Source organism: Delphinus delphis, chromosome 13 (genome assembly GCF_949987515.2).
Source record: "Delphinus delphis chromosome 13, mDelDel1.2, whole genome shotgun sequence".
Classification (NCBI taxonomy): domain Eukaryota; kingdom Metazoa; phylum Chordata; class Mammalia; order Artiodactyla; family Delphinidae; genus Delphinus; species Delphinus delphis.
This window is the reverse complement of record NC_082695.1, coordinates 2,099,547-2,121,715: the sequence shown is the minus strand read 5'-3', so window position 1 is coordinate 2,121,715 and position 22,169 is coordinate 2,099,547. Positions and strand designations below refer to the sequence as shown.

Genomic DNA, 22,169 nt, shown 5'->3' with positions numbered 1-22,169 from the left:
CCTACTTGTAAGGCTATATTAACCTTATTTTTGAAATATTTATTTTGAATTTAAAGGAGAGAAAAGGCATAAAGTGGAGGCTCAGTACAATCGTACGGTAGGATTTTATTTGAGCGTCTGATGATCTCATTTTAAAGAAGAAGCTGCCATTAAATAACCTATACAAGGTATAGGGAAGGCGTGAGACTGTGGAGAAATAGGCTTATTTTTATTTCATTTTTGGGGCTAGGTGTTATGGGGGTTAAAAAAGAAGATAGTTGAGGGCTTCCCTGGTGGCGCAGTGGTTGAGAGTCTGCCTGCCGATGCAGGGGACACGGGTTCGTGCCCCGGTCCGGGAAGATCCCACATGCCGCGGAGCGGCTGGGCCCGTGAGCCATGGCCGCTGAGCCTGCGCGTCCGGAGCCTGTGCTCTGCAACGGGAGAGGCCACGATAGTGAGAGGCCCGCGTACCGCAAAAAAAAAAAAAAAAAAAAAAAGAAGGTAGTTGAAAGTTTTAAATTTCTGTCCAAAGATACATTTTAAGACTCCTTAATGAAAGAGGCCAGTAGTCTATATAAACGTTACTTTTTGTTTTGCAACTGGGACATCACGCCATTTGTTATAAAATAAAATTGCAGTGATTGTCATCTTATTTGAATATAACAGTGAGTTTTTGTTTTTACTGAAAGCATATGCGTTTTCTTTCCATTTATTATATTTTTTAAAACTGCTGGAGAGTACACTCAGAGGACACAATTCCATTTATAAAAGCTAAATTTGGGTTACTTACGAACTTCAGAGTAAAACTGTCAGGAAATGCTGCAACCTCAAAATTAACAGTATAAGACTGGAAATCCTTGACTTGTAAGAAAATGCAGACTAAGAAGTCTGTGTTTTTGTGAAGTTGATAATTGTAATAATTCACATCTACACAATTGCAGGACTTTTCAGGGAATTTTGCAAAGAGCAGGCTCGAAGTTAATGAGTGATTGTATGCCATGAGAACACCTTTACACGTTGCTTGCAAGCGTGATGAGTGTAAACCTTAGTGATCATACACGAGCTACAGGAACTATGATTTCAAGTGATGCCATTCAGTAAAGTTACTTGTCTTGCCATTATTGTGCTTGTTCTTATCAAATAACTGCCTTTGGATTTAGCCTTATTAACATATTATGAGTGAAAACCATTTCATTTTCCCTTTAGTTCTTTGAGCTAATAACTGTTGTTAACATTGTTTTTGGCTATTAGCCGAAGTTCCTTAACCTATTTGATTTCTAGACGTTAGAAGGAATGAAACACAGGAGATTGTGACGTTTCAGAAGAATGCCAAATAAAGACAATAAAATCGATGACAGTTGCCAAATGTTGTCACAGTATTAAGGAACGTAAGGAAGTCTAATTATACAACTGTAAAAGGTTGATTTGGGGCATCTTTTATTTATGGATTTTTAGGGCTAGTCAGTAACTTAAGTCATTAAAGTCTCATACTTGGCAGGTTTTAAACTATCCTTTAAAGTTGAAAGGCTTTAATATCTTTAAAACTATGAAAAAATGATAAATGTGGTAATTCCGGGAAAGGTGCAGTATTCAAAAGACCCTCATTATATCATAAAGACTTTGGTCTGCAAGGGACCGAAACAGCCTCAAATTAATTTCAGCCAAAAAGGGCTATTGACTGGCTTTCTCAAGTCATCCTAGGCAGTGGTTCCCAAACGGAATGTTAAACGTGACCTTCTTTGCTTTGAAATAACATAGACCACTGGGCTCCAGACCAGATCCAGGAATCAGAACTTGTAGGGGAGAGGCCAGGTGAACTACTAAACGCATCCCAGGTGGTTTGTCCGGGAATTTGGGCAAATGCCGGTTGAGAAGGTGTATAGAACCTATAGCTGATGGAATGCTATCGGGGATCTGTCACTCGCTCTGCTTCCTTCTGGGTTGGTTCTAATCAGATAGGATTACAAAGATGGTCAGAAAGCCTAGGTTTATGTCTCAGCCCCACTGCAATGAAAGGAACACCTCGTCCACAATGGTTGCAGCAAAACTCAGGCTGTCTACACATCCTTGAACCTGAGGGACACACTGCCCTGATGGGGACTTAATAATAGCTGTTGGGTCAGATGAGGCCCATCTAGGAGTGGGTAGAGGAATGGTTCCCCAAAGGAAAACTTAGGTGCTAAAACCAGAAGATGGAACAGACAAGTGAACACAGTGGATGCCTACTGGGTGTCTGCTTGTTTAACAGCAAGTCAGCTTGTGATGGAAGTCGGAGTTGCCCTGGTCGCTAGAGGGACAATTACAACCGAGCACCTGTACGGGAATTGATTGCAGTGCTTCCAAAGAACACAGCCAAAACTCTGAAATCCAGGTTTCTCCTTAAAAGAGCAACATGCACACCCGAGTTCTACTTCTGAAGGCCTCAGCATTAGGGACGCTTCAGGTTCTCCCTTCTCAGTGCCTGGTCTGACCCATCCAACCTGGCCGTTCCTCAGGTGATGAAGCAGTTTGTTGGGGGTGGTCCCTCAAGTGCATTACGACGGGTAATCTGCCCAGTTTTTTCTGGGTACACGGGCTTTCTTTCCCCTCAAAACTCCAAAAACGTGCCCCTCATTGAAGCTTTCTGTTAGTTTTACGTGCTGTTCCTTAGAGCTCATAGAAATCTTGTTTGAGGATTCCGGAATTTCTGTCGGGAAATAGTGTCTTTGTTGTCTCTGGGTTGAATAGAAAGTCTGTTTCAAATTCAGTTTCAGCCTGATGCTATGATATGAATCTTCAGAAGTTTGTGGATTTTTGAGGTGTAATTCTTTCATGTAGCCATAATATTGTCATTCAGATACAGTATTTCAAGGGCTTGGTTTAGGTCTGTTTGCATTCATCATTCCAACCCAGTTAAATCGTTTAAAAATCCAGGGTGAAAAAGAGAAATGTTAAAATTCGGAAGTGGTGAAGTCAGTGGAGAGGCCACGTGCCGCTGCCTTGTAGCACGGTGGTGGCTCCCTGGGCCGCAGCGCCTCTGCTCCAGGTCACGCTGCCCCTCCCAGCACCCTGTGCTGCCTGCGGCCGAAGTCCCGTGGGAGCTCCAGCCCGCAGCCTCTGTCTGAGACCCCCCCCCCCTCCGCCTCCCGGGGTTCTCAGTCTCTCGCTGGTTCTTCCTGGTCTCCCTAACTTGAGAATGTTGGAGTGCCTCCAGGCTCAGAAGCAGGGTCTCTGAGAAGCAGGAAGAAAAGAGTTTCTTTCTACTCCTCCTCCCTTGGGAATTCCATTCAGTCTCATAACTCATTTCTGTCAAAATGCTGCCAATTCACATCTCCAGCCCTGGCCTCCTACAGTCAGATGTGTCCGAGTGTCTGATACAGTGGCTCTCAAGCTCTTTGGTCTAAGGACTTCCTTACCCTCTTAACTTGCTGAGGACCCGGAGAGGTTTTGTTTATGTGGGTTATATTTATTAATTGTATATTAGAAATTGTATTTTAAAAACGATACAGAAACCCACATTCCATTAACTGTTAGACTGATGCTGTCGTCATGTCATGAAGCCTCTAGAAAATACTGTACACTCGTGAGAGAACACGAATGAAAAAGGCAGATGGCCTCAGTGTTAACAAATCAGGTCCTGTGGTCCCCTACTCTGGTCCTAGCCCAGCCAAGACCCTCTGCCTTGGCAGGGAAGGTGCTTTTCCATTAGGGTTCACACAGCCAAAACCAAAACTGAACCTGAGATCGGTGCAATGCAAGCTTTATTCAGTGGCCAAAGAATGGAGAAGTGGGAATTTAGTTCACAGGTCAACCTCTCACTCACGCTCACGTGGCGAGGGGGATTGGATTGTAAAGAATAAGGACGGTGCGGGGAGGAGCGAGGCTGATGGTGGGGAGGCATTTGCATTGTTCTTCTGGGGGAGGGGCGGGGTTTCCCTGAAATGGGATGCCACCCTTTTTCTGTCCTTTTTTGGTCGGCAACTTCCGGTCATGGCCGCTGGTAGGTATGTCACTTAGTAGCTGATGCAGTAAAAACAACGTAGATGAGACTCCGGGTCTGTTGAAGGTCACATTCGTTGCCATCTTGGTTCTAGCTGGTTCTCGCTGGGTTTTGTTTTTCTCTTCATGTCGCTTCGTTACTTTGTTTGGGACCCTGTGACTCAAAGAGACATGTTAGTTCCTGTTCAAGGGAGGGGTTGGCAGCCTTTGGGCAAGAATCTGGAGTCAGCTCTGGCCACAGCAGGAAAAGAGTTTTGACCACAGAACCCTGGAGGAGTCGCAGGGTACCCCAGGGGTCCCCTGGCCACACTGTGAGAACCTCTGGTTGAATCATTCAGTATGCCTGGAACTGAACTGTGATTTCTCTCAGACCTGCCCCAGTTCAGTTAATTGGAGCTCCGTTTTCCCAGATGTTCAGACCAAAACCCTTGGCATCTTTCCTTGAGTCCTGTCTTTCTCGTGTCACACTTTGGGTTCCTCGGTAAGTGTTATAAGCTCTGCCTTCAAAAGATCATGAATATCCAGCCACTGTTCCTGTCCCCTCTTCCAGGCCACCACTGTCTCTGAATCACTACCACAGCCTCCTAAAGTGGTCCTTTTGCAACAAAGTGATCAAGTCGCACACCTGCTCGTCGTGCGGTGGGTTCCCACCTCGGGAAGACAGTCGTTGCCAGGGTGTGGCGTCGTGCCGCCCAGGTGCCCGCGTCCTGCCCCGGGACCTCTGCTGCTGCTCCGGGCCCAGACTTCCACATGCTCCTTCAGGTCAGCTAAGATGTCACCAGCAGAGGGACCACTTTCTAAATTTTCAGCATCCCACAGGCAGAGACATAGCCTTTCTGCTCTCTCCAGCTTTGCTGGTATCAGTAGCATATTACTTGTTGTGCTTTTTCTACTCTGCTCCCCCACTAGAATGCAAATGATTCCAGGAATCCAGGAGGGCAGGAATCTGTGTGTCTTGTCCACTGTTGTCTCCGAGCGTCTTGATCAATGTCTGGCACGTAACAGGCTCTCAGATATTTATTGAAAGGACAAATAACTAATGTAACTTAACTCAGTCAGCCAGCCCCTGTACTTCTTATGCATGTTAATGTCAAGGGAGCCCTGTATACTCCGCAGTGGTTCTCGTCCTGGGCTGTGTGTTCTGGTCACCAGAGGGCTTTAAAAGCTCCTAATGGCAAGCCCCCACCCGGTTCTCATAAGTGAGACTCTTGGCCTGGGACTTGGACATAGGAGCACTCAGCAGTCTTAGCAACAGCTGGAGTAATACTATACGAGGCAAAGAAGCGAAATCATCCATGTGGGTAGCAACCAGTCAGGCTTCCGAGAAACCTGGATCCTAAGTCCCAGCTTCTGGCCACACCTCAGGACCAGATGTTCTGCCACTGGATTCTTCTCTTCGTGGGTGCCTGGAAAAGGAGGTCCTGCCCAGTCCCTCTTTGCCCATATGCTCCCTGTGCGAGGCTTGGTCAGGTGTGGCAGGAGGGAGCCCTTTGGAGGGGGTATGGCCTCCGCTGTGGTGCGGCAGGGCTGCCCTAGCACAGGCAGGCACTTGGCTCCTGGCCCTGCGGTGAGCAGAGACTGCACCTGCCCAGGAAGCAGCCAGCCCGTAGGGGATCATTCCTGGGCTACGAGGCACCTGACTGAGGAGTTGCATGCTTTCACCCTTTCTGTTGGGGGTCAGCCTCTTCCCGTCTGGCCTCAGGGGCCTGTGAGGCTGGGGGATAGGGGTGGTATAGATACCTTCTTTCTGGACGACACACGAGCCTTTGAGCACTCGAATCCTGTTCCCTCCTATCCAGCTTACATGCCATTGTTCTAAATCAACTTTATTGTGATTTACATGTAAGTGAATGCAACTTGATGAGCTTTTGACCATTTTATACACTCCAGTGTCTCTGCCACCATCGAGATTTAGAAAAATGTCCATTCCCTCCCACAGAAGGTTCCTTCTTGCTTCTTTGCAAACAGCCCTTCCCACCTTTCCCCCAAGCAGCCACGGTCTGCCTTTGACCTCCTCTGGTCTCGTGTGAACGGAATCCTACGGTGCGTGAACTCCTCTGCGCCTGGCTGCTTCTGCTCTGAGGGCTTCAGAAGTTAACCTGTTTAATTGTCTGGTTGGTTGGTTTGCTGAAGCAGGGTTCCACTGTAAGGTCGTACTTCACATTGTTGATTCACTGTGGACGGATGGGTATTTTGGATGCTTCCTATTTGGGGCTATTATAACTCTAGAAAAATTCTGTGCAGGCCTTTGTATGGACACAGTTTTTCTTTCTTTTGGGTAAATACATAGAAGTAGAATTGCTGGATCTGCATGCTAAGTGTCTCTGATTTTATAATTAGCTGACAAGCTGACAAGTGACTGGACGCTTTTCTGTTCTCCCCTCCAGTGCATGAGAGTTCCAGTTGCTCCACATCCTCGCCAATCTTTGATGATGTCAGTCTTTTCATTTTAGTGGGTGTGTAATGTTATCTCACTTGGATTATTAATTGCATTTCCCTGCTGACTAATGATACTGAGCATTTTGTGTGTGCATATTAGCCATTCTTCTAGCTTCTATGAAGTAGCTGTTCAGACCTTTTGCATATTATCTTTTAAACTGGTTGGTCTTATTGAATTGTAAAATTTCTTTGTGTGTTCTGGGTAAAAGTCTTTTGTCAGATATATGCACTATGAATGTTTCCTCTCTGTTGCTGGCTTCTTGTTTTGCTTTCTTAAGTATCAAAGAGAAGATATTTTTGAATTCGATGGAGTCCAGTTATCAGGGGTTTTTTCTCTTATAATTTGTGCTTTTCGTGTCCTGTATAAGACATCTTTCTAGCCAAATTTCTCCTGTGTTTTCTTCTAGAAGTCTTATAGTTTTAACATTTTCATTTAGGGCTGTGTTCTGAGTTAAATTTTGTGTATCATATGAGGTAAGAGTCAGTTCTCCCTCCTATGAATCCCCCTTCTTTCTGCAGAATTTCTGGAAAATACCATATTTCCCCTGTTGAATTGCTTTGGCACCTTTGTTGAAAATGAACTTACTGTATATGTAAGCATCTGTTTGTTCCACTGATTTATATGTATCTTTATTTCTATATAGCTGTGTTTTACATGCAAACACCACTGCCTTGATTACTGTGGCTTTACAGTAAGTCTCAAAATTAGGCAACGTTAGTCTTTCCCCCTTGTCCATCTTTTTCAAAATGGGTTTGACTATTCTAGGTCGTTTGCATTTCTGTATAATTTTTTATTCAGTTTATCAATTTCTGGAATAAGCCTGCTGGAATCTTGACTGCCATTTCACAGAATCAGTAGATTTACCGGGAGGAAACTGGCATTTAACAATACTGAATCTTCCAAGCCATTAACATCTCTTATATCTCTATTTAGGAGCTTTTTCATAGTCTTAGGCAATGTTTTACATTCTTCAGTATATAAATCTTGTACGTATTTTGTTAAATTTGTCCCTAAGAATTTCATGTTTTTGATGCTACTATAACTGCTTATGTTGATTTCTTCCTTTATTTTATATCAGTTATATCTATATTTTAACTTCTGTCTAATTGTTCCCTGCTGGGGAGAGTGATACAAAATATGCAATTTATACAGAAATACAATTGACTTTTGTATGTCGACCTTGTACCCTGTCACCTTGCCAAATCCACATATTAGTACTAACCGCGTTTTGTAGATACCCCTTAACATTTTCTGCATAAAGTCATGTCATCTGCAAATACAGACTGTTTTACTTCTTCCTTTCAAAAGTGTATGACTTTTCTTGCCTTATTGCAAGGCTAGAAACTCCAGTATAGTGTTGAATACAAGTAGTCAAGTGGACGTCCTTGTCTTGTTTTTGACAGAAAGGGCAAGTGGTCAGTCTTTCATCGTTATGTGTGTTGACTGTTAACCTTACCACGTTGAGGTAAATTCCTTTCTTTTCCTGGTTTCCTGAACAGTTGTTGATTGTGTCCAGTGCTTTCCTTGCATTTATTGAAATGACTGGGTAGCTTTTCTCTTTTGTTCTGTTAATACAGTAAAACACATTGATTTTTCTTCAGCGTGTTCAACCAACCTTCATTCCTGGGTTGAACCACAGTTAAATATAGTGTATCATCCTTATATATTGTTGGATTCAATCTGCTAATGTTTGGTCAAGGATTTTTTTTTTTAATCTACATTCATGATGCTATTGGTCTGTAGTTTTCTTACAATGTCTTTGCCTAGTTTTGGTATCAGGATAATGCTGGCCTCATGAGTTTGGGCATTTTTCTTTCTTCTCTCTTCTCTGGAAGAATTTGTGTACAGTGGGCCGTATGTATTCCGTAAATGTTTCATAGTATTCACCAAAGCTAATAAGTCCAGTTCATGATCACTTTGGGCTTGCCTACATTTTCATATTTTAGGAAATTTGTAAATGTGTTCAAAACATTCAACCCTGGCTACTTTTACTGGTTTTACTTTACTTTATGTTTTTGGAGGAGCTGTCATGAATTGCTTTTTCCTGTGGTAAAGTGTACGTAACATGAAGCTTCACCATTTCAACCATGTTAAGTGTGTAGTCGCGTTAAGTACATCCACACTGTCGTGTGGACTTCAATTTCTTATACTGGTATTTCTTAAGCTGGAATATTTTTAAATTAAAGACATTCCATTTAATCTAGCATTTCAGCTTTTTTTTTTTTTAACTTAAGATCTCCAGAATTGATACCATCTTGTGCAACTTAAACTTTGTGCCCTTTGACCCACATCTCCCCATTTCCCCCACCCTCAGCCCCTGGCAACCACCATCCTACCCTCTGCTTCTAAGTGTTTTTGACTGTTTTGGGTTCCACGTGTGAGTGAGATCATGCAGTATTTCTCCGTCCTCAATTATTCAAACATAACCTTTTTTGTAAATGCGTTAGGGGAAAACATAGTTCGCCGTGAATGACGTTATGATAGCAGTCATTTTACGTGCTTGCATACCGTTCATAAAGTTATGCGTTTGAATTATATTTTCACCTTGCACGTTGGTCTTACCTCTTAATGATAACAAACCCTATTATTGGGAGAATTTTAAAATAATTAAGGATTTCAGGAAAATGCTTTGTATCTGAAAAATTAAGTTGTGTTTTATTATATTTAGCTGGTGTAGCTCTTTACTCAGATCATTTGAATTCTGGAGTTGCCAAAGGGAGATGTCGTGAATATGGTTTGAACTCACTCTCGACATCTTTGCTGCACGTGAGCATTTCACAAGAAACACTCGGGCGCAGCACCTTTCTTTTGCCACTGAGTGGATCGTCACCAACAATGCGAGAGTGACGGCACTTTGTAAATGACTCCCAGGTCAGAATTGCTTTAGAACAAAAGTACTGCCAGAAAAGGTAACGTTATAGAGTTTTTCTTGTACGTATAGGAGAAAGGAATTCAGTTATGCTGCTATGATTTAAAAAAAAAAAAAAGCGTTCAAAACAAACACAGAATAAATGGCGTTGTATAAAATAAGAAATTTTATTTCTATAAAATATTTTACACTAGCTGTACACATGCACACACCCACACAGAACTTAACCACACACTGGGTAATTTCCTTTTAATAAATCTACCACATACTATTATATTGCAATTTACAATATAGTTTTTGAAGACACAATGGGGAAAGCGTCATCATTCATTTATAAACCTCCCATAAATTACAAAAGAAAGGCAGTCTGAAAAGTATGTATAAAGAGTAAAAACAATTTACAAGTGGACAAGAATTACAAAATAGTGACCATCAAATACATCTGCCAGCAACTCTGTAAATCTTTGTTGTTGTTGTTCGGGTGCCAATGGTGAAGACTGGTGTGGAGTCATTCTGAACAGACTTAAAGTTAGTATGTTTTCGGTGTGGCTTATGTGGATTGCTTTACGTGTAGGCTGTTCATTGTTGATTATCTGTGTATGGCATTTTGACAAATAATGAAAGTAACGTAAGTCCATATGCCACAAAATGTAACACTGAAAGCAATGAATATTACCAGCTTTTTGGCAGGTTGGAGTAGTGGTACTTTACCAAAGTTACTTCCTCTCCTCTTTTTTAAATGATTTGAATAAGTAAACATCTCCTGTGTGTCGCCTGGCTTGCTTCGAAAGACAGAAAACCAGGATCTTATCATTGCACAGCCTGTGCAACTTGGTCTCAAAGCACTGTGTCTGTGAGGGTGGAGGGCACTGAATGCACAACACATACAACGTGTACACCGTAGCTTTTATTGGACAGTACAGATCACTGTGCATGTATAAGGCAGGACATCAAGGCGGTTAAACTAGGAATTTCAAGACCAGAGTTCAAGTGAGAGTTATGCGTCATGAGGCAAGCATTTCTGAAAAGGGAGCGAGGTTGGAATCATTCCTTCAAGGGCAGATGACAAATGCACAAAGGCTGGGGCCCCAGGTAGGGAGTGAGCTACAAAGAGCTACTGGCCGCCCTGTGTGCTCACGAGACAGCCCAGCTCCCGCCAGGGCCCGGCAATAACAAGAGCGATGGGCGCGGAGGCCCGGCGGGAGTACCAGCAGCTCTGTGTCCTGGCGCTGGGTTTAAAGTGGACGGTAGTGCAAAGAGCATTTCTCTACTGGTGTCAGGGGAGAAGATTGGTTTTTTAGGAAGTACTTGAGTCATGAAAGCCCTAGTTTGGAATTAAAGAAAATTACATAGATTTGGAAGTTGTCCGGAAGCACGTGAATCATTTCACTGCACCCAGCTTTTTCAGCAGTTTCTTGCCTTTGGAAAGCAGCCCCTTTTTCTTTCTCGAGGACATTTCCCTGCCTCTCCCAGGACTACCAGTACCCATAGATGACGTAGGTGGCCCAGAATGGAGATGGGCTGTGGGAGATGGTACTCTCCTGGCTGTACCTGAACCCTCAGGAGGAACCTAGTAGGCACATTGGTACAGGTCACTGAGTGCGCGAGCGCCGGCAGCACCCCTCCGCTCGCCGCGCGGCATCAGTGACGCCACACGGCCCCGCTTCCCACCAGGCAAGGTGAGCGTGGTTCGTTTCTTCTCTGAAGGGTTGAAGTATCCCGTGAGAGGCACACGGCCCTCCCACGGCATAGCTCAGAGGGGGGGTCTGAGGGCCCCCAGACAGAGGGCCAGCAGTGTGGGGTTTTCGGTTTCTTTGTGTTCGGGGGAGGGAGTGGCCATTGCTCTGGCAACACAGAGCTGGGTAATCATTGACTTTGTAACTTAAGACCAGAAGCAGGAAGGAGGAGTCATTTTGAATTAGGTTGAGAGTAAGACTGGCTGAGTACCCGTCAGTAATCTTAAAAGCAAAAGTTCTTAAGGGGAATTTCGAATTTGAAAACTACTTGGGCATGTGAGATCCTGACGTTGAGTACATTCCTGGGTTAGTATACTAGAGAGATACTGGAGATGGCGCACCGGTTGAAAGAAAAATAAATAAAAAAAATAAAATGAACCTTAATTTCAATCAAAGAAAGCTTAAAGGCCCTTATTGTACGCTCTCATCATTTCCAAGGTATTAAAGGTGCGTTTTTGTCGATACAGAGCACATGGTAGGGTTTCCGTGCACTCGAGTGCTTCCCGGTGCCTCGCAGGAGCGGAACTGTATTCTAACGCGGGCATGATGACGTGGGCTCACCCGCGTTTACGGTCGCATGCATGCCTGCGATTACATAACACCACCTTTCCTCTTGCTCCCCTACCCCACCAGAGCAAAGCTCTTTCTAATACGAGGACTCGTTATTCATCAGGCAGACAGGAGCCCAGGGGCTTCAAGCTTCCTTGGATTTAAAATCAGGGTCTAATTCTAATGGAGAACACCTACTAAATCATCCCAAAGTACACCTGAAGATACCATCTATTCCATCTAATGCAATCATTTGAGCTGCATGTTTCATTAAACTTGGTATTGCATTGGTATACCAACAAAGCAGTCTTCCAGCCAAACGCCTGCGTGTTCAGGACACTTGCTTGTGCTTTGAGGAGACGCATCAGCTCTCCCGTAAGGTAGAGGGACGGTCACTTAAGAAAAAGCTGCCTGCCATTCCAGGCAGCATGGGGAGCGTTCAGAGGCAACTCTAGATCACCTCGTGTTCACTACTCATCCGCTCGATCTTGAGTTGCGGGGTTTTTTTTTAGGTAAAATTTCCAGAGGAAACATTTTATTAGGTTGTGCTTTTCCCAAGAGTGGCTAACAATGCAATATGCAGCTTGAATTATGACTAGACATTGGAACACTGTGTAAACAAACAATTAGCCTGTTAAGAAATATGTTCCCAATGTTGGCCTCTTCCAAATATTCTTAACGTAAATCGTAGGAAATGATTATCAAAGCTGATTTATTTCTCTACAAATTCAGTTGCTTTACAACTGAGACCAATAACACTTTAGGTCCAGTGAGTTTTTGAGACATATTTCTTCTTTTTTTTAGCCCCCCAGTGAAGCCTTAAGTCTACCGCATTGGTCCACTGCAGGTAGCTTAGGTTGCTATGTTTACAGGTATCTTCAGTTGCTCACTTACGTGAAGGCTACATTGCCTGATTAAGGGGTGAAATGCACACTCTTCTTCTGTTTCCAAGCAGATGAGCAAAGAAATAAAATATATATAAAAATATAATATATAAAAACTCGCAGTGATGAAATAAAATAAAAATGAGACACCAAACAAATGTAATCTGACAGTTATATATGGCTGAGAAGTTCTTTGACCTTTGTTGAGAAGATCTGTTAAAACCCTGACAGGGCAAATAACCATTACTGCCCACCGAGTCTAAGGACTATCGCCATCCCCGTTTCACTCTTAAACTGGACTGTGCGTCTGTGACGTAGGATGGCAAGTTCCTTTGTGAGCAAAGCAGACTGATTAGATTGAAAGGGGCATTTTGGTGAAACAAGTAAACTTGATTTGGAATTAGGAATTTTCAGGCACAACCCCCATGGGAGGGCAGAGGAAAAATTCAGGGTATATGCTTTTCGACCTAAGACGTAAAAAGCAATGCAGAGACTGCAGTAGACCGTCTGTGGCGGAGTGGGACAGGGGTTAAAAGTGCTGAACACACGTGCTTACCCTTTTCGTCTTCGAGCGCGTCGGCGTGTCCTGCGGGTAGTGGGGCGGCGCGTCAGAAAGATAGACTTCTACGTCATCGGGTACTTCTTCTAGGAAGTTGGAGGGTACGAGGCCTTTCTGCCCATTAAGCTCCCCCTAAAAACACAGGGGTGAGAAGCACAATTGACTCTCTTTTTCCAGAAACCTGCTTCTTGCTTCAGGTAAAGGAGTACAGCTCAGAGCAGCGAGTTTCTTCTGGCTCAGAAGTGGCAGACAGACCGGGACGCCAGTGCTCCCGGACTCCCCTGACCACAAGAGTGAGCTCGGCCACGTGCTCGAAGCGCAGGGTCCCGGCGCCTGCCCTGAGGTCTTGAGCTGGCCTGTCTGGAGCGGAGCTGAGGACCTGTTTTGGCCAAGGGGCGTGGGTGGTTCTCAGGGTCAGGCACGCTTAGGAACAGTCCTGGGGAGCACCTCACTTAGAGGTCCTCAGCCCTGACCAACCTCTGAGTCCCACGGGAGCTTGCACAAATAGCGTTGCCTGGGTGCACTGAGAGAGGGGAGTGGGGGGCGGGTGTCACATGCGGGGGCAGGATTGAGGGGGCCGACCGGTTCCACCTGGTATCTTTCATCCTGTGCGTCGCTACAGCCTCGCTGTAAGAATGCACCCAAGAGGGGAAGGTGAAGGCGTTGGCACCTCCTCGAGGTGACTGCTTCAGGTCGGTATATATCCTTCCGGACCTGTCTACGCAGTCACGTGTCCGTGCATGGAACACAGTTCCAACTGCCCACTGGACGTCAGTCCCGAGCAGCTCACAGCCCACCACATCAACCCCCCCAGTGCCACCTTGCCCCACAGAACCCAAAACCAAGCTCAAAACTGGCCCCAGACAACCTGGGAGTGTGTTTCTCTGTCCAGTAGGTGTAGGAGACGGTGGCAACTTGAAAGAGACAGCCTATAGCATCAAAATGAAAAACTGCATCCAGGAACATGATGAACAGAGTGAATGGGAGAAAATGCTTGCAAGTCATGTATCTAGTAAGGGGTTATAAAGGATATATAAAGAACTTCTACAACTTAACAAAATAAACAACCCAATCAAAAAGTGGGCGAAGGACTTGAACAGATAATTTCCAAAAAAAAAAAAAAAAAAGACAGATGGCTAAGTAGCACATACAAGATGCTCAGCATCACTACTCATTAGGGAAACGTAAACCAAAACCTCAAGACACCACCTCACATCCATTAGGATGGCTACTATAAACGTATTTTAATGTTGGTGTAGATGCGGAAGAATTGGAGCCCTCGTGCACTGTTGGTGGGACTGTGAAACGGTACAGCCACTATGGAGGAAACAGTACGGTGGTTCCTCAAAAAATTAAAAATAGAATTACCATATGATATGATCCAACAATTCCACTTCTGGGTGTTTACCCAGAAGAACTGAAAGCAGAATTTTGAAGAGAGAATTGTGTACCTATATTCATAGCAGCATTCTTCACAATAGCGAAAGGATGGAAGCAACCTAGCTGTGCATCAGCGGGTGAATGGATAACAAAATGTGGTACAGTGGAGGGTTGTTCAGCCTTAAGAAAGGAAGGATATTCTGACTTATGCTACAACAGAGACGAACCTTGAGGACACTATGCTAAGTGAAGGGTCATAAGCAGACGTATACTGCGTGATTCCACTTACATGGGTCCGGAGAGCAGTCAGAGTCTAGAGACAGAAAGGAGAAGGGTGGGCGCCAGCGGGAGGGGACAGTGGGGACTTGGTGTTTGACGGGGACAGAGTTAATCTTGCAAGATGGAAAGAGTTCTGGAGATGGATGGTGGTGACGGTTGCACGACAGTGAGTGTACTTAACGCTGTTGAACTGTACACTTACAAGTGATTAAGATGGTAAATTATGTGTATTTTCTCACAATTAAAATTAATTCTTTTAAAAGAGGCAGGTCCAGGTACCCCCCACGCCTTCCTGTGCGATAATCCCTCCTGAGCCCGACAGCCACGTGCCCAGTCGCCCACCAGCTCCTTCTGCCTAGACCCTGAAGATCCCGCCCTCCTGTTTACCTGTGGCCGCTTCAACCCTGCTTTCTCAGGCTCCACTGTTAGCTTGTCTTTCTCCGTTGGTGTTACTTAGGCACTCTTTCTAGGACAGCTTTGCTTTTTGCTGTACATGTCTCCCTGGTGATTTCTTCCACACCAGCGCTTGCAGACAACATGTATATATGCGAAGGCGCTGGAACGTCTGTCCAGTCCAGACCTCTCAGTAGGTCCACCAGCCAGATTTTCCCTCCAGCACCAGAGGTAAGCACCAGACGGAGCAGCTGGCTCGTGGTGGGGGCTACATTCTATGAAAAGGCACAGCTTTACACACACATCCCCATCAGCACCGTGTTCACATCTCAAGAGGCACCTGTGTGAACCACGACCGCCAGGGGCCTGCGTGTTCAGGCTCCCGGGCTGAGCCCTGCCCTGGGCTCCCCGATACAGCGGTGGAGGGACCTGCCTGTGCTCTTCATTGTTTCCTCTCTTCTCTCGAGCCTCCCAGCACAGTTCTGCTAAATCACACGTCAAAAGTGCACACGACACGACTTCACTGTTGGCGTCCACCGCCACGTACCCCGGCACAGGACGTGGTCGCTAGAATCACGCTCCTGCGTGAGTCCCCCTCCACGTTGGAGAGGCTCTGTAGCCCCAAGCTCAATAGTTTCTAAGCCATGTTTTCCTCGCTACCGTGTCCTCATTTCTGTGTTCCCAAGGGCGCCCATCGGCTGCGGCAGAATCTGCAGACCCTCCTGGAAGATGTCACAGCTACAGATCTGAGCCCTGCGCGGCCTCGAGCCTATCTCTGTCAGCCTCCCCCGTCACCGTCTCAGTGCAGGCCCTTGCCCGTCACCTGGGCCGTTCCATCGCCCGTCGCCTGGCCTCTTGGGACTCGCACCTCCCTTACACGGTCCACTTGCGAAGCCCTTGACCACAATAACATCTCCCCCACTTGCAGACCCTTCACAGTCTGATCTCTGCTCCTCCTCAAGCCTCACTTCTACCGCTTTTGTGTTTGAAGCCGGATACGAACCGTGTGAAGACCTTACAGTTCGAACAGGATTGGAATCCGCTGGGCTGGGCTGAGCGGCAGAAAACGTTACAGTCTACCCGGCCCCTTCTTCCCCATGCCCAGTCAGCACGAGGCCCCATCACGCTCGCACACTTCTCCTCCTTTGCTTCCTTTAATACTTTAGAATGCTACTGTACGGCCTGCTTCCCTCTGACCTATCGAAGTAGATGATCTAAGAGTTTGGGTGTTGAAACACTGGGCGGTGCAAGCGTCTGGCTAACACAGCGTGAGGGTTAAAGCACTGTGGGGTGCTGGGAGTCTCAGATGACTGGAGACAAGGCAGGGACTTCACTGGGGATGCCGTGAGTTGTGGAGGGGAAGGCCCAGGTAGACAGCAGAGGCCCCTCTGTCTACACTCTGTTCATTATGGGAGGTGGTGGAACCGAGGAGAGACTAGGAAGACATGACAGGACGAGGTCCCATGAAAGAGCTGCAAGTCAGCTCTCTCGAGAGCTTTCAAGACTGCACGCGATGTCAGACAACGCAGGTGTGGCGAAATTTAAGATGTTTGGTATTAAGTTAGGTATCCGCGGTTCTTGTTTACCAAATAAAAAATAACTGCACTGGGCAGTCTACTCAGCAAATTTGACCAACAAAATAATACTAAAGCCATCTGGTGGAAAGAACTAAAACGTGTACATATCAATTTAGATCTGATTCCTACTATCATATAAAATTTAGGTAGGCTGTTCAAGAAAATAAAGTAGATAAAACAGTGTAGGAATGGGAACATGCAGATCATATTAGAAAAATATGTTTAAATTACCAGAAAATACTATGTCCAGTTTTGTCTATATGTTTGAAAATCTAAATGAAAGGCATGGCTTTCTAAATATATATAAAGTATTAAAAATTGACTCAATAAGAAGATAATTATTTCAGCAAGTGAAAACTTTTGTACAACTGCATCCTAAAAAGACACTGAACCTATAAGATTTTTAGGTAGGTTGTAATAACCTTCATGTAATTGTAGGACCTTAACTATGTCCTTTAATCTGTTCGGAGCATGAAAAATACTGGAAGCTTACCAGTTCATTCATAATTCTAGCATAATCCTGATACCAAAAGCCACAAAAAAAGATACTCCAATAAATATAAATCAATATAATTTCTGGAATATAAACATAACTTCTGAATAAAATGGTAGCAAATCAAATCCAGTGCTTTAAAAATAATTGTAAAAAAAATAGTTGTACACCATGGTCAGTAATTTACTGACAAAAAAAAGGTAAGTTCAGCAAATGAGAAACAGGATGCTTAACATGATAAAGACCACCTATCTTTATCGATAATCTAGCCTAACACATAACAGTGTAAAGATTAGTGATATTCCTACTAAAATACAGACTGTCAGGGATCCCCTGTCCCTGTCATTCAGAATTGTTTTCAATGATGCAATAATAAGACAATAAAAAGAGATGACTGATAGATACTGAAGAAAAGACAAAATGTCATGATTTGGGGAACCCGAGAGAACCAACTGATGACAATGGATATAAATGCATTCAGAAAAAAGATTTGCAGGGGATCATAAACACACATGCACATAAACAGGCACACAGTGCATACATATGCATGCACACAAACATGCACAAACATACATACACACACGCGCACATACATAGGCACACGATATATACACACACACCCACATGCATACGCACACACACGTGCACGTGCATAGGCACACGATATATACACATACATGCACATAAATAGGCACACAGCACACACACATGCATACTCGCGCACATACATAAACACATGCACATAAATGGGCACACAGTGCACACACATGAACATGCACACGCACACACATGCGTGCACACGCAATATACACGTGCAATACGATTCATGTACACGTGTACATATGCATGTACACGTGCGCACACACGTGTACGTTGCACACATACACATACACACACTGATACATACACACACACACATTTCCAACATATTTTCTAAATAATCAGTAAAATATATACCAGAAAAAAATCATAACAGCAAGAACATAAGAATGAACTTTGAAAGATATATAAAAGGATGTGCAAGAAGAAATTCATGAACCTTCTGACAGATGAAAGGGAAAACTTAAAAAATGTCAGACACACCATGTGTCCAAATCAGAAGACAATATTATGTCAAGTTCCCCCCAGTTTAACCTAAAAGCTAAACGCACCTCTGAACAAAATACTATGGGTTTGCTGTAGGCAGGCTCTTTACAAAAACGGTTCCTCCCAAATATGAAAATGAATTATAAAAATACAATAATTGAGATAGTGTCAAGTAGCATTGAAGTCCAGAAACACTCTAGGTAGGACTGCAGTTCATAGGAGAAAGATGGGATCTTTAACCAGCGGAGAAAGGTCGGATTATTTAATAAGTGGTGTGGGGACATTAGTTTCTCCAATTAGAAATCAAAAATAAAGTTAAACACTTGAGATTTACATGTGAAAATGAAGCTATAAAAGTGAAGAACCAAAGTAAGATAACTTCTATCAGTCGCCTTGAAGGACTTTTTAAGCATGACTCCCAGGGGCAGACGAAACTGACTACGACGCATTTAGAACTCCTGCTTCAGAAAGGAAAACAACGTAACAAAACTACACACACACAAGGAAAAGCTACAAAGCAGACAATGACCTAGAAAAGAACGATCTGCAACATACGGGACAAAGTATCGAGACAGGCTGGGACCTGGGACCTGGGACCCTTTGCTGCAGGGCTTGTACCTGGACAGATGTCATCTCCTCAAGCAACAAAATACAAAGAAACTATAAGGGACTAAGAATAACCGCATGCATGCACAGTTGGGGCAAATTATGGACAAGGTACAAAAAGACCAAAAAAAAAAAAAACCCAACTGCCCCTTCTGAAGAGCTGGGAGCAAAAACAGGGTGTCAGGAGCAAAAGCAGGGCACTGCGCATGCCCCCCACACTCAGCACCACCAAAGGGGTGGGCAGACCTCCTAAGCCACGCCTCCAGCCCGACCCCTGGACCCACCCCTACCCTCACCCCATAGAAGGAACAAGCTCGCACCCCCTCAGGGAGCGATCAAGGGAACCTGTTACTGGTTCTCGCTCCCCCTGCTGCAGCAGGGGCCCCAGTAAAGCCTTGCCTGAATTTCTTGTCTGGCCTCTGATCAATATCTATTGATTAAGGCGGCCGAGAACCCTGGTCGGTAACGGTATGAATAGTCTCACTAAAAACTATACTCTTAAAACTCAGAAACTGCGCAGAGGAGAGAGCTTTGAAAGGCCACGTGGGCCTGAGTTTGTAAAATCCCTTTGACCCCAAGGGAAACCTGCCATAGAGTTTCTCAGCTACTTTGATTATTTTAGAAAAAGAAAAGAAAAAGGAGGAAGGTTGGACTCTGATGCAAGATGGTGACCCCACTCCCAAGGCAGGGGACAGCGGTGGGTGTCTGGCCGGGCAGGAGCCGCCAAGATGACCACCTTCTCTTCCTCGGGGATTATCGGGAGACCGGCTCCTCCACGGGAAGGGGAATGAGAAGGAAGGAGGCTGGCGCCGGCGTAGAGCCAGGACTGCCCCCCAGAGGCTGGGTCCACAGGGCTGCGCGAAGGAGGTCGGCGAGGAGGCTTTTAGTTAATTAATTATGCTGCTTTGTATCTCTCCCTTTTCCTATTTGAAAATGTATTTATGACCTACGCAGTAAGTAATCCAGAACATTAAACTGTTTGGTAAAGGTCTGGATGGAGGAAATTTTAAGTGTAAACATGTGAATACCCTTCCTTTGCTGACAGCTTGTATACGTCAAAAATACCCCGATTAGAAAAGAAGGAACCGTGACGATTACACGAGTGCCGTCCTGTAGTGTACGTCCTCAGGAGGGGAGACAAGCAAATTAGCCAACCCGCCAGCAAGCCATGCAAAGTTCATACGTGATTTCAGGGAAAACAACAGACAACAAAATTATATATATATATACTTGACGCTTCAAAACTTACATAATAAAATCCATCTTCATCAATTTCACCAAAAACAGTAATAATATCTCCAGTGCAAAATGTAAGTTCAGCCTGTAGAGACAGAACATAAAGTTAAAAGTGTTCTCCTGGAGACAGAAGCTGCTTTTTTAAAAAAAAAAAAAAAAAAAAAGTTCTTCATGATTTCTGGTATGATTTCTCTTTTTCTCTTATTATTTTGGTATGAACCTATTCTTTCAGTCAAATAAGGAGGAGAGGTACAAATCTGATGAATGCCTCTGTCCCTAGCCTCTTAGAAAGTAAGGATATGTCATGATGACTCCAGCCTACAAGAAAAGGGCTGCCGGGCTCTGATTCTCGGCCAGAATTCAAGGTCGTCCCCATGTTCTGCCGGCGGCACATCTTTTGAACCAAATAGTCAACTTAAAAAACCCGGAGCCTCAAGGAGATGTTCTCTGCAGCGTAGGGACCATTGCACAAACAGCCTTTCAGTGAGTGTAAAAAAAAAAATCAGTAATTAAATGTCTATTTATTAAGTGTCTACTCTATGCCAGGCTCCAGGCTAGAGGTGGGTGCATAGAATCCAGCAGAGGATACCAGAAAAAACTGCATTTTTATCTCTCGACGCGGAAAGAGGGACTAAAGTTCACACGTAAGAGCCATCAGGCATCTACGCGCATCGAGCCTGTAGAGATGTGAATACACCTGAGCTCTGAATCGGAGCCATGAGCTGCTCGCCCGTCAGGCGGAACAGAAATACTGAGGACCAGGGATCGGTACACATCTCGCCATCTAAGAAAGCGGCCCCACGGACTGGAAACCTAATCGTTCATTTCTGAAGGCAAATCCTTTTCAGTTTTCACAAAGTTCCTAGGACCCCAAAACTACATGCACGGAGAACACCCATCCTTTCTTCTCTATCTTCCTTGAATGTGTGTGTGGCGGCCATGAGGGTCAGCGGCCACATGCAGGGGACTTTGCTTTCTCTCTCCAGGACGACCCATCACCACCAGGTGTGGGTCACAGGGCTTGCCCGGCGCTGGTCCAGGGAAACCCAATGTCAGTGGCTGCCATGTCCTGAGCGTGTCACCAGGCTCACGACCTCTCTCCTGCCTGCCTGGGTCCCTATTTACTGGTCGGGTAGCCCTGCCCTCGGACGGGTCCAGAGAAGGCAGGGAGGCAGCAGTGCTGTCAGCAGAGGTGTGGGGCGCTTGGCCGGTACCTCGACATCGATGTTGGGCGAGCTCTCCCTCGGGTCGTAGTCGTACAGGGCAACCATCCTCCGCGTCGCCACCGAGGGCTGCCTGATGCTCCTTCTGTTTCTCTCTGTTCCCGTCACAGGAGAAGAAGAAAGACACCATGAAGTGATTTCAGAGCTGGGTCACAGATGGCCAGTGTGGCCGAGGCGACCCCTGGGCACTAGTGCCAGCAAAGCCAGGGCAGCTCCCACCCCTTTCTCCAGCACATCCTTGAACAAGGGACACTTAGACTGATCCTCTGCAACAGTCGATCTAAACCGTTCAGGCCGGCACCGGGTGGGTGCAGCACGGGCAGGACCACCGGGCTGGCTGGAGGTTGGCAGCTCGCTCGCAGGAAGCCCCGCAAACGCCGGGTCAAAACTGCTGCCCGTGTAGCTGCCGTGAAGCCACAGAATCAAGTCATTCTCGCTCAGACCAGAGGCACGGCCACCGGCCTGGCATCAAGAGAAGCAAGAGTCCATAGAAAGCGGCACCCTCTCTACCCATCGCAAGGGTCCCTCCCACCGCTTTCCCCTCTAGCGCCCTGCCACTGTGCTTTCAACGGCTGCCCCCGAAACGATGCCGCCTGTGGGGAAGGCTCTGGGGAGGCCCCTCCCCTTGCCTGGCTGTGATCTGCCACAGACGGAGCCCCAGGGCACTATCCCAGCACACACGGCAGCACAAGCCGGGAGGGGAGAGGAAACCCCGAGCAGAGCAGAGGCGAAAACTCTGAAAACAGCCGTTTATAAGAAGGGTCCGTGGAGAACCGTGGGATCTGGCCCAGACTGTCGAACTCCCTGGCAAACCCGCTGTTGTCTGGAGTTCTAAATGATATTTCTCCTGGAGAAAGCCGGCATTGAAGCATTTCTTCTAAACACAGCTGCTTTTCACCTAC

General features: G+C 45.5%; 1 protein-coding gene across 1 annotated transcript in view; it reads right to left on the bottom strand.

Moving 5' to 3' along the window:
* Positions 1–9,148: 9,148 nt before the first annotated feature.
* RIMBP2 (RIMS binding protein 2) overlaps positions 9,149–22,169 on the bottom strand; it is a 238,106-nt gene continuing 225,085 nt past the window's right edge. The window contains exons 19-22 of the mRNA XM_060029334.1: positions 21,259–21,362; positions 20,058–20,129; positions 12,992–13,126; positions 9,149–10,836 (exon numbers count right to left, since the gene is read on the bottom strand). Coding sequence (XP_059885317.1) covers positions 10,648–10,836; positions 12,992–13,126; positions 20,058–20,129; positions 21,259–21,362 — 500 coding nt within the window. The 3' untranslated portion in view covers positions 9,149–10,647. The remainder of the gene's footprint in view (positions 10,837–12,991; positions 13,127–20,057; positions 20,130–21,258; positions 21,363–22,169) is intronic.